Source organism: Micromys minutus, assembly GCF_963924665.1.
Source record: "Micromys minutus genome assembly, chromosome: 26".
NCBI lineage: Eukaryota > Metazoa > Chordata > Mammalia > Rodentia > Muridae > Micromys > Micromys minutus.
In genome coordinates, this window is record NC_137961.1 from 27,098,386 (window position 1) to 27,111,384 (window position 12,999).

General features: G+C 40.7%; 1 protein-coding gene across 5 annotated transcripts in view; it reads right to left on the minus strand.

The window, feature by feature from the left end:
* KLHL32 (kelch like family member 32) overlaps window positions 1-12,999 on the minus strand; it is a gene marked incomplete at its 3' end in the record, with an annotated part of 175,979 nt that overhangs the window by 118,087 nt on the left and 44,893 nt on the right. For 3 of the 5 annotated variants that reach the window (XM_080938720.1, XM_080938723.1, XM_080938719.1), the window contains exon 3: window positions 9,474-9,581. The exons of the other annotated variants lie outside the window; for them this stretch is intronic. In XM_080938720.1, the coding sequence (XP_080794846.1) occupies window positions 9,474-9,581 (108 nt within the window). The remainder of the gene's footprint in view (window positions 1-9,473; window positions 9,582-12,999) is intronic. 5 annotated transcript variants of the gene reach the window in all.

A 12,999-nucleotide genomic window follows, 5' to 3' on the forward strand; every position in this document is an offset into this window, starting at 1 on the left:
GCCAACAAAGATGGACAGAATTGATAGGTGCAGGGAGGAGAGTCAGTATTCCTCAATGAAGTGACAGATATATCAATTACATGCCAGGGTGGGCTCCATTGTCTAGAGTAACTGGCCACACAAACTGGACTTCGTGTGTTTTCCTTTCCTTTCCTTTTTCTGCCTTTTCTTTCCTTAGTTCCTTTCCCTTTTTCTTTTTAAGAGAGAGAAAGGGAGAAGATGGAGAAATGGAGGGAATATAATAAAATACATCATATAGAATTCCCCCCACAATAAACAAAACATTATTTAAAAACAGAAAAAAAAATACTCTAAAGGGATAAAAACTGGAAAATTATAAAAAATGATTTAATAAAAATCAGCATGTCAGTTCTGCTCCTGGGCTGGCATCTATCTGAGCTCCAAAGTGTACTGTCATGAGAATTTTGGCTTCTTGAAAAAACACGGAAATTTTATAAGAATATGTTTTCATTTTAATCCAAGGTGTAAGATATAGTGCTGCTTCAGATTGTCCACAGCAACTGACTTTGATTTCCTTATCCAGGGGCATGATTTTGGCATAGTTCCTGTGATTGTGTGACATTTGGAATTCTGGGGACTTTTCAGAGGGTGTATAAATGCTAGGGCCCTAAGAGGCACAAGGACTTGTTGGTTGGTTGCTGTTGGTTGATTTTTTTTAAGTAATTATGAGCAAAAGAGGAAGGAAGGGAGGAGGTGGCAGGGGAGGAGGAGATATTAGCTACCCTGACTGTAAGATCAATCTTGCCCCAAGGAAGTAGACACCCCTAATCAGTGGGAAGCAGTCTAATAGTAACATAGCCTTCTTTCCTTCTATCCTTTTATTCTCTCTTATCTAGTATTAGGAGGTTGAAATGGTAGAAAAGGGATAGAGAATGGTGAAAGAAAGAAGAACCCCCAAAGCAGCAAACACCACTACGGTGTACCCATAGTTCCGCTTCCTCATCTAAAGATAGTTCAGACATTAGTGGGCTGAAGGAGTAGCTTCACTGTCCTTGAAAGTGTAAAGGACAAGGTGAGGACACTCTGATGAGGCCACACAGAGCAATTTAGTAAGGGAGACGACGGGGTTGTAGACTGACGTTAAGGTGATAAATGATCTGATGGTGCAGAGGTAGGCGGCAAAAGAGTCTAGAGGAGTGGGAGAGATTGCAGGAGGCAGAGATTCTGGGAGGAATTAAAATGGAGGCAGATGTGTATGCTTCTCTTGGCACATATCTTCATAAATAAGGTTATTATGAATGCTTTATAAGGAATGGAATTGTACAAGATCATCACAAGACTTACCTAGGTTGGCAAATTATATTATACCCATTGGGTCAGAGTGGTGTGGTGTGTTCTTTGATATGACTACTTAATTGAATTCAAAGGGTGTAGTGGCAGAGCGCATAAAGCCTGCTGCAGAGTTGGGATGTGTGTGTCTAAGGCCTGGCAACAACACACCAAGGGGAAGTGAGTGTAAACAACATGCTGGGGTGCTCTTATCCACCCAGGACAGAAGTAGCAGAGGAGACACCATGCCTGAGTTCTTAGAGGCACCCTGGAACACCAAAATAGAGATCCCCACAGTGCCAGGTGTCCCCTCGGAAGCCGGCAAAGAAGGGGATAAAAGGTTAATCCATCTTTTTAATATTTACCACAACAATGGGTAGGAAACAGAAACCCCTTCTCCAGCTCCTCTGTGCAATTTCCTCTGTACCAGCTCCTCTCCATGAGGAACAGGCAGGCACTGGGCACATATACATGCACAAGCACACTCAGGTATGTGCACACACAAGCACACACACGGGCATGCATGAGATTAGGCCTTTAACCTATTCTTGTTATTTCTGAACAGCAAAAAAAAAAAAACACGCCAAGCTCAACTATTTTACATGACATTGGGAAACAATGGAAATCCCATTGGCATCTACCATGCAAAGCCACAGTAGAACGTTTTGTAAGGGGCAGACATATTCTATGAAACAGGACAGAATATGCACGAACTTCACTCAAGCCCAGGAAGAATTCCACTTCTTCTTTCAATAACAAAAAGGAAAAATCTTCCCAGAGGCAAATAACATCGAGTTTTAGACGATTTGAGAATTTTTAAAAAGGAAAGGAATAAGAAGTGACAGTATTCTGAACTTCTCTCTACGGCACTCTTCTCAAGCCTCCGTGTAGAAAAATCCAATTATGTAGAAACGCGACAAGAATTACGTGGGAAAAAAATGTTTTTTTTTCTAAAATTAAAAATGTTGTCCTTTAGAATGTGGATTCAGGCTGTACCCTGCAGATCCTGAGACACCGCTGAAAGGACCCCGGGGCTCTCCACCCTGCAGGCTTCGATGGGTATTGTCAGAGGAATACAGGGTCTTGAAATTAAAACACTAAAATAACTACTAAATAATCTTAATGCTGATCCCAATAGACACACCTCGGCAAATTTTCTTCTAGAATTGTTTTATGTGCTACAGGCAGAAGAGGCTCCTAAGTAAATCTGATGGAGACTTTTTCTATACAAAGTGACACGTTTACCCCTGAAGGAATCGTCCATGGGAAAGCAGTTCCAATTAAGACTGCTATCACTTTGCTGCCTGGTTGGATGCTCAGGCCTCTAGAGAAAAGTATTCTGTTGTGGAGAATAAATATAGTTTCCATCAAAATGAAGTGCTACACGTACGTACCTCCCAGTAGGCTTCCTGTTCAGTACGTCATCTATGTTGCTGTTTAAAAATGACTACAGGACAGAAACTGTCAACAATATCTTGCAAATGTTTGAGCATGGTTTCAAGCATGCACACACACACACACATGTACATATACACATACACACACACACACATGTGAACTTATAAATACCAAATAAAAATCAGGTTAAAGAAATCCTTTAATACATGAGAACATAAGAACTAAGGAAGAATTTCCTTTGATTTTCAACTCTTACTTATGTGAATTGTCTTTTATGATTGCCATTATATAAGACTATTCTTCATTTGTGAGAATATTATTTCTTTTATTAATTTCTAAAAGGCTTACAAATGAGAAGAGTTACAAAAATATTTCCCACTGCGTATGATATTAAAGCATTCTCTGGATCAGAGAAAGGCAATTTGGATGTGTGTCTTTAAAGACACATTCTTTCCTGAACTCAGAAAGTCAGGGCCAGGAGCTCTGTGTACCCTGAACACAACGTATCCATGACATTAGTTGGCACCCACTGTTGACTTCACAGCCAGAATGCTCAACAGTTAACCTGTGGCCCTGAATTCTACTTGCTTGTATGCTGGCACAAAATTACTCAGGTCCTAGAAGTTATTCTATAGCTATTGGGTTAGCTGTCTTACTTCCTAGCACTATTTCCTTCATAAACTAGTCTTGGTATTCTTCACTATCTAGATGGAGGATTTTGTCTGTCTGTCTGTCTGTCTTAAAACAATACCTTCCTGTTTCTGTGAGTGAGCACTTTTCTATATGGAAATGAGGTATAGTACCACCACCACCCCCCATCTCTCTCGTCTTTCTCATGTCCCTTCTATTCCAGATTGGTCAGAAATATGAGAAAGTAAGACAGAGGAGGCCAAAAACCAGGAACCATCTTCTTACACACTCCTGAAGTAAAAGTGTTTTCTTGGGTTTGTTTTTTCTCCTTCTCTCGCAGATCATTCCTGTGATGGTTTCTAGAGCAAGGCCTCTTACCTCTGTTCCATAGCTCTTCTCTGCTGCAATCCCAGCAACTGTTTGTGACTGCAAGGACCTCAACCCATCCCGAGTCTTGCTCAAGCAATTTGTGAGCAGTGTATACACAGAGGAAGAATGGTTGCCAGTGAGCACAAAGTCAAGCGTATGCTCGTGAGCCATGCATTTGTGAAGACATAGGAAGAGTGTGCACGTGTTCAGAGGAACTATTAGCATTGGGGGAAATTCTGACTTTTCTTCAACACTTCCTGGATGGAATTTGTGGGATGACTTTGAGAAGGCTGTACTCAGAACTGTGTGTAGGAGGAACACACACACTGTTACACTTAGCAGTAGTCATTCATCACTCCCACACCGTACTCCAAATTTCTCTCCAAGACAGCAGCAATTGTCAGACACTTAAAATACCTTAATTTTATACTATGCTTACTACAACCAGCTAAACTTATAATCAACTGTCAGTGTGCAGTGTGTGCACGTACATGTGTGTGTTCCTACACAGATAAAAGTGTATATATGTACACACACTTTATATATGATACATACCATATATTCATATATTATATAATTTTATATAATTCATATCACATATGAATATATATATGTATAGGTTAAAACCATCACTGATACTTCATAATGATCAGTCCCAACGAAAAAACTGAAAAGCCATGCTTTCACTGATACCACCATATGCCAGGTTCTTCTATGCTCGAGTCTAATCTGAACTCCGCAGCTTGAGAAGGTCACCTTTGCACTTTTCTCAGATATACCATAATGCATTGGTTTGGCATTATCTGTATCCCAGCCTCAAGGCAAATTTCTCACAAAATCATTTTTTTTTGACACAAGGTCTCAAAAAGTAAACCTGAATGGCCTGAAATTTGCAACGTAGACCAGGCTAACCTGGATTCACAGATATCCACCTCCCTCTGCCTCCAGGGAGCAGAGATTAAAGGTGTGCACCACCACACTTGTCTATATAGTCATCCTGATGTCTAAGAAGCGAAAGTTCCCTGGATGGGGTAAGAAAAGCTACTTCATCTTCCAGTTTGTAACAGAGCAAAGACACAGAAGAAAAAAAAAGAAAACTCAACCCTTGCTGACATAGGTGACACCCCCATATCCCTGTCCCCTAAAATAGAACTGTTTTCAAACCTCTCTAAGTACTTCTGTGCCTCTTTAAACAGGATGCTAACAGACACGACAAGTCTCTTTCTTAATGGCACTCAGAAAAAGAAAACAGACCTGGACTTAGGAAATTTCACCAACTAGGTCAAAATACACATATGAATGGTTTTAGTCAGTCCATCACACCTCCTTATTTTGTTTGGGTTGGGTTGGTTTTCATTGGTTTGGGTTGGGTTGGGTTGAGTTGGGTTGGGTTTGGGTTTGGGTTCAGTTGGGTTTCTCAGACAGGCTCTCTCTAGTCCTGCTATCCTGGAATTTATTGTATAGATCAGATCAAGCTATCTACAACATCAGAGATTCTCCTGTTTCTGCCTGAAATCCAAGGCTTATGCTCAGCAGATCTTGCTGCCTTTCAAGAGAGGTCACCACATTTTCCAAGATTGTTTTACAAATTACATCAAAGAGAACCCATAAAGTACCCAGCACTGTGCACTCGCACCTTCACAGTGTTCTGTGAGACCAATGGTCCTTCCTGAACAGCCAAGTTGACGCTATGTGCGCTAGCTGCAGTATCTCCCTGTGACTACTCTCCAGAGTTGTCCTCTGGTCTCCACAAAGAATAAACACAAGACCATGATAGACTTGAGTCCTTATGTTGCTTTCCTTTAAAAAAAAAAAGTCAGTATATTTGCTACATATATGTTTTCCATAACTCTTAAAAATACTATGTCCAAAAGCAACTTGGGGAGGAAAGGGATTATTTTACTGTACAGTTTATAGTCCATCATTGAGAAAAGACAGGGAAGGAACTCAAGAAAGGAAGCTGGAGGTAGGAACTGAAGCACAAACTAAGAAGAATTGTTGCTTACTGGTTTTCTTCTCTCCATGGCTTGACCAGCCTGCATCTTATGCTACCCTGAGCCACCTGCTCAGAGATGGTACCACCCTAGTGCACCAAGCCTTCCCACAACAATCATCAAAGAAGAAAATGTTCCACAAGAACAATCTGAGGGAGGTATTTGTCAATTAAGATTCTTTATTACCAAATAACTATAATTTCCGTCAAGTTGACAAAAATTAATCAGTACAATTGATCCCTTGTCAACTTTATGCAATTATTCATCACTGTTAAACCAAGACCCTTTCCTTTCTTGTATCTCCTTAAGATCTCATGCTAGTATCACAATATAAAACAGAGTACAACTTTGTAAGTCCCACTTTACAATTTCAGTCTCTCAAAAATACCCATCTCTTTAAAACCCCAAAATGTCTTGGCTATGGGCTCCTGTAAACTAAAAAATTACTTACATACTTACTTCCAAAAGAGAAAAAAACGGAGCATGGTAACAATTAGATCAAAGCAAAACCAAACACCAGTAGTGTAGCTCGATGTCCAAGAAATATCTTGAACTTACTCTGTATCTTCTGAGCTACAAGGAGCTTGAACAACTACCCTACTCTGGCTCTGCCATCTACAGCACACACAAGAGGCAGGCTCCACTTCATACCTGCCCTTGTCCTTGCTGATCATCTCACATACTGCCATCTTGAATATACAGGTGTGTTCACTACAACTGAGGCTGTGCCCTCATCAATAACAACCTTCTGGACTCTTTTCAAGGATTCTGACCTTGCCACATGATCCTGAGCCTCAATTTCCTTCCATGAAGACAGGCAAGAAAAATATAACAACAATTCAAGTTTCAAGAGAGAACTGAATACACGAAATAATTTAGGACTAATATATTAATTTATGTATGTGAACCAAAAGACATAAGTTATATTACTTACTAACTTCACTACAAAAATGTGTGGTAACTGTGTATAATAGTTGCCTGACTTAGTTGCAAGATGTAAACTTTGACTAGGCTAACCTTGAATCAGCATCCACTTTTGCCTTTGTTTTACTTAATGTATGGTGTTTCTGCTTCTTCTGTTTGAGTTGTAAATGCCATATTTGTTCTAATTATTCTAAGGCATACATCTTAAACTACTGGATCATGAAAAAGACCGAACAAAATCATAATTTAAAAACCGTTTTGCGTGTATGAGTGTTTTGCCTACATGCCTGTCTGTGTACCCCTTGTATGCCTAATGCCCACAGAGGTCAGAAGAAGGTACTGTATCCTCTAGAACTAGAATTACAGATGCTTGTGAGGTGCCATGTGGGTGGTGGGAATTGAACCTGGGTTCTCTAGATCACCCAGACCTCTGAACCACTGGACCATCTCTCCAGTCCTGAATATTATACCTGCCAATAATCATCTAAAAATTTTTGACAGAAAGGCAAACCTTACATTCTTCAAGATCAAAATACTATCTTCTCTGTGAAATGCTGGGCTGGTGGTCCCTGGTAACCATGCCCTATTCTCTGTGAAAGTTTGCTGCTTCGACCATAACTCTCAAATCTTCTTCAGACTTTAATACTGTTGTGTTACCTAGTATTAGAGGTCAACTTGACACAAGCTTGCGTCATCTGAGAGGAGTAACCTCAATTGAGAGAATATCCATATAAGATCAGGCTGTGGGCAAGCCTGTAGGGCATTTTATTAATTAGTGTTTATGTAGGTGGGCCTAGCCATTGTAAGTGGTTTCACACCAGGGGTTGTGATCCTGAGTTCTAAAAAAAAGTAGGATACAAAATGCACGAAAAACAATCCAATAAACAGAAGTCCTCCACATCAGCTCTTGCCTCCAAGTTGCTGCCATATCTGGATTCCTGGCCTGACTGCTTTCTATGATGAACATATATATGGAAGAGTGAGGAAAATAAACCGTTTCCTACCCATGTTGCTTTGGGTCATGGTGTTTCACCACAGCAATGTAACTAATACAGAAATTGTACCAGGAGTGGGATGGTTCTATGACAACCTGACCATGTGGTTTTTAGGTAGACTGTAGAGGGTCTTTGGAACTTTTGGCTGCAAAAGCCATTGAGTATTGAGAGCTTGGTAAGCTGATCTGTGGGTGGTTGGAAGATAAGAGTATTGAGAGAAATGCAGACAATGGAAACCTACTTGAGAAGTTTCAGAGGAAAGCAAAGATTCTACTGGGCCATCTGTGTTAAGAATCTGTGGTATCTAGTCAGTTGCATCTGAAGAATTAGTTGTTACTGACAAGAAACTTTTAAACTGACCATTAAAGTAAAATCTTTGTTTTGCAAAGACAATGGATGCTAGTCTGTTGGGGCTGAACAACTCACCATGATTAAGAAGACACCAGCATCTTTGAAGTATAGTTTTTTTGGGGGGAAATGTTTCCTCATAGTCAGCACACAGAAGATTTGTTCTAGAGGCACCCAAGGTTGTATCTTATGCTGAATAACTTGCTATTCTAAGAGTTAGGTGGGTTGACCTTTAATGCATGATGGAGAGCAGCTGAGACACAGTCACTGTGTTATAGTACTGGAGTCCCCAAAGAGAGTACTGGAGAGGCTATTAGTGAAAAGTGCAGGACAGTTGCAGCAGGAGACCCCATAATTCTGGCGACACCAGGAACTTGGAAGAACCTCCAAGAACAACAGCAGCCATGGAAAGGAGCTTGCTTAAGCCTAGCAGACAAGCTGTGTATGCTGTGGCAAGCCCTTTGGAGGAACCCGGAAAACTATGAATCCCAGAAGTTTGACACTGAGATTTATACTGCTGGGTTTTTCTTTTGCTTTGTTCAGATTGTGACTGTGCCCAGGTTCTTCCCTCTTTTGTAAGAGAGTATATATTGTTGCTTTTACAAAAGGCCACCGTTGAGAGACTTGGAACTATTAAAAAGATTTTGGAGATTTAGAAACTGGGTTTTAGAGAGACTTTGCCTTTTAAGAGACTAAATATTTTAAAGATTGAATTTTTAAAGTGTTTGAATTCGTAAATATTGTAGAGCTTCTAAGTTTGTAACGGTTTATATTGTGATACTAATCAATATAATGAATTGAAAGTGAAAGGTTATTGGTAAACGGTGCAAGTTGAATTTACAAGCGGCCAATTGTGCTCACTAATTTAATGTTGGCTTAACGCAAGTACAGTTATCTAAGAGGAGAGAACTATAATCAAGACAATGGCTTTATAAGATCAAGCTGAAGACAAGTGAGTGTATAGGGCATTTTCTTAATTAGTGATCGATGGGGAAAGGCCTCAACTCATTGTGTGTGGGGCCACTATTAAGCTGGCCCTGAGTGCTGTAAGAAAGTCAGCTGAGTAAGCCAGACACATTAAGCCAGTGAGCACCATTCTTCCATGGCCTGTGCATCAGCTCCTGCCTTCAGGTTCCTGCCCTGTTTGAGTTCCTGGACCAACTGCCTCCTATGATGAACTGTTGGTGTAACATTTTCCTCCCCAACATGCTTTTTAATCATGGTGTTTCATCACGCCAATAATAACCCCAACTAAGAGTTTTCATTCTGTTCTTCGTGGCTATGGGCCTTGTTCACTCTACCGCCGGGCTATAGCTCTTGCCCAGTTTGACCTTGACTTTTGGACAACAGAGCCATAATTGGGTCACTAAGCTTAAGTGATAACAAGAATTTAACTAACTGTAACTCTTTTCCTTATGATTGTGCTGTGGATTATGAAAAACCAATCTTCACAGCCACATAGTTTGGATTAAAATATGTTCCAACATAACAAGCAACGGTTCTCATACCGCCCTTGGCTCCGTACCTGTCCTGTGTACGCAAACTCCAGGGCCTGCTTTAAGCCCAGGCTGGTCACACCACGTAAATTTACTTCATCGGCTCCACTTTCCACCATACAAAGACTGAACATTGCCTGAAATGAAGAAAGTACAAAAGAAAAGACTGAATGATGGGGTCCAAGAGAGAAAGACGATGTCCTACAGAAGCAAGGAAAAATGGAGCTTTTCAGTTGAAATGTAATTTTGGTTTCTGAAACACTTCCAAAAAGCTTCATTTGCACTAGCCTCTGCACCCATCTGGTAGCTAAACACTTACAGTAAACACACACACATACACACACACACACACACACACACACATACACACAAACACACACACACATACACCCAAACACACACACACATACACAAACACATACACACAAACACACACACATACACACACACATATACACACAAACACACACACATACACACACACAAACACACACACATACACACACACATACACACACACATACACACACACACACACACAAACACACACACATACACCCAAACACACACACACAAACACACACACACACATACACACACATATACACCCAAACACACACACACATACACACACATACACCCAAACACACACACACACAAACACACACACATACACACACACATACACACAGACACACACACACACACATACACACAAACACACACACACACACATACACACACACATACACACACACATACACACACACACATACACACATACACACATACACACACACACAAACACACACACACATACACACACACACATACACACACACACACACACACACACACACACACACACACACACAATGTATCTCTCAGCACACTCATCCAGCCAACAGTGTTCAGGGTCACTGAACTCATTTCTCTATCTGGGATGAAAATATCACATGAGGTGCAGCCATACTGAATATCTGCCCAGTGAATGTGAAGAGTCAAGTCTCTCCTGATGTTTTTGTCTTTATAACCTTGCTTCTCTTCTCACACTGAACAATCCTTGCCTTGTTCTGATTCAGTTACCAACAGCCAAGCACAATTTGACAACTTAAATGTAAAATACCAAACACGAACCGCACGTTGTGCACAGTAGCGTGGTGACATCTTCAGTATGCAGCCTTTCTCCACTGCATCCACACGCTGTGTTCTACCCACCCTTTAGTCACTTAAGACCAGTTCAGTTAGCACATCAATTGACATGGAATCACAGACCAGCCTCGTGCAGGTTGTAACACCTTTAGCAATAGCTTCCTCCCATCACATTATTCAAAACTCTATTATCTCACACATGATGCAGAAAGTGACTTAGGTGCTTTATTTTTATAACTGTTTAGCCCTCACTATATCTAACTTATGAATCAAACTTTTTGTATTTTGTTTATATTAGAGAAATAAAAGAATATATAGGATTAATCATACCATGCCTGCCACAAGATTATTCGTAAAATCTAAAGTATGGAAACAACCTAAAAATGGATCAAGAAAATAGATGTGTACATGCATTCAGGCTAAGAGAAAATGCTCAACCTTTAATAGAAGAAAATCTCATTTTACACAACCTAAAAGATGCTGTGTTAAGAGAAATAAACCAAAAAGAGACAACCAAAAGTAAAGGTAAGGGAAAGGTACTACCAAGGGCTGAGATAAGGAGAAAATAGGCCTCAAAGAATACAAAATTTCACTTACCCAAGATGACAACATTCTTGGGATATCTGACATGCATCAGATTTATCAGAAGTTTAAATGGACTTGCTCAAAGGGGAGAGAAGGGGCAGTGAGGGAGAGAGAAGAAAAGAGGGGGGTAGAGAGAGAGTGGAAAGAAGAGAGAAGGAGAGAGAAGAGCAGTATCTTGCAGAAAGTAACACAGGCACTTAGCTTGACTGTGACTACGCCTAAATATGGGAAGTATATGAATACTTCATCTCATTCCCTTGAAATATATGCATATTTTGTTTTCCCATACTATGTCAATAAAACTAAAAAGGGACCTAATTATTTGACATCCCATTTCTCTCAAGGGCAGATGAACATTTTGAGTATGGACACTTCTGCATGAGTAGGCAAGCACTCAGCATCTCAGCCAGCTTTCTCTGAAACTGAAGAATGAGACTAAAATAAATGCATTTGTGGGGTGGTATGGGGGAGGATATCTTACTGGTTACTGCCTCTGATCTTTACCTTCCCCCAGCTTCTCCAAATACAGCCCTCTAGTCTCATGTCTACTCCTACAGCAGACAACCTGCAGAGGCTACTCTCTTCCTCATCTCTAAGTGGACCACACAGATTTTCCCCTGCACTTGCCTCACTGAACTCATTCCATTATCCCAGCTCCCAACTCCAGCAGATAATTTCCTGGGAACCCTCAGGCTGCTCTGTCCAGGAAAGCAGGAGGCTAGATATAGATTATGTAGATTTCTACCTCTGTGTTTCCTAAACCAATCTGACAGTCCCATCCCCAGCTCGGTAACACACCAGAGGTGGCAGCCTCCCTCCTCACCCCAACTTCTGAGTGGATCATACAGATCATCTCCTGCAAACTTCCTTCCCTTGAGCCATTTCTTTATCCCAGCTCCAAACTCCAGCAGGCTTCGTCTGGTAGCACATGCGCCATTTTAGTCACCAAAGCAAGTGAGCTAACTGTAGATCTTCACCTCAACTTTCATTCCTCCAAATCAGTTCCATAAGTTTCATCTCAAGCTGTAGAGCAGACAACCCGCTGTGCCTCTCCTCATTCTGTTCCCATTCCCAGGGGACTAAGTAGATCCTGAGAGAACATCATTGTAAACATACTCATCCCACTCAACCTAGATAATTCCCATTTCTAACTGTCAACTTTCAATACCGAGAAACACATTTTACCAAGGACCCCTGGTGGACATACTTATTAGAATCTCAGAAGAATTTTTCTATCATACAACACATAGCCACCAGCCTCTCCTAAGAACCAGAGAGAAAACAGAAATAAATAAACAAAACATCCAACAAATAGATATCAGCGTCTACAATTTCAGTTTTCTCATACCCAGATGCCTAGACTCAAGCATAAAAACATGATCCACAGCAGTCAGGAAAAGAATGTTTCTACTAGGGCCTAGCAACATACACCACAGCAGCAGGACAAAGACCATGAAGCAGCCTTTATGAAAATATCAGAGCTCCTTAAAGAGAAAATGGATGGATCTCTTACAAAAACCTATAAAAAGGTGAACAGTGGAGGAAACCAATAAAACCATCCAAGAACCGAAAGTGGAAATAAAATCAACAAAGAAAATCCAAACCGATGAAAATCTGGAAATGAAAAATTTAGAAACTTGAACAAAAAACTCAGAGGCAAGCTTCATCAGCGGAACACGGGAGCTGGAACAGAGAATACGCTCTTCTCAGAACTTCACGGAGCTTTCTTCAAAACTGACCATGTATTGGGACATAAAGCAAGTCTCAACACATACAAAAAAAGTGAAATAACACCAAGCATTCTTTCTGACCACCATG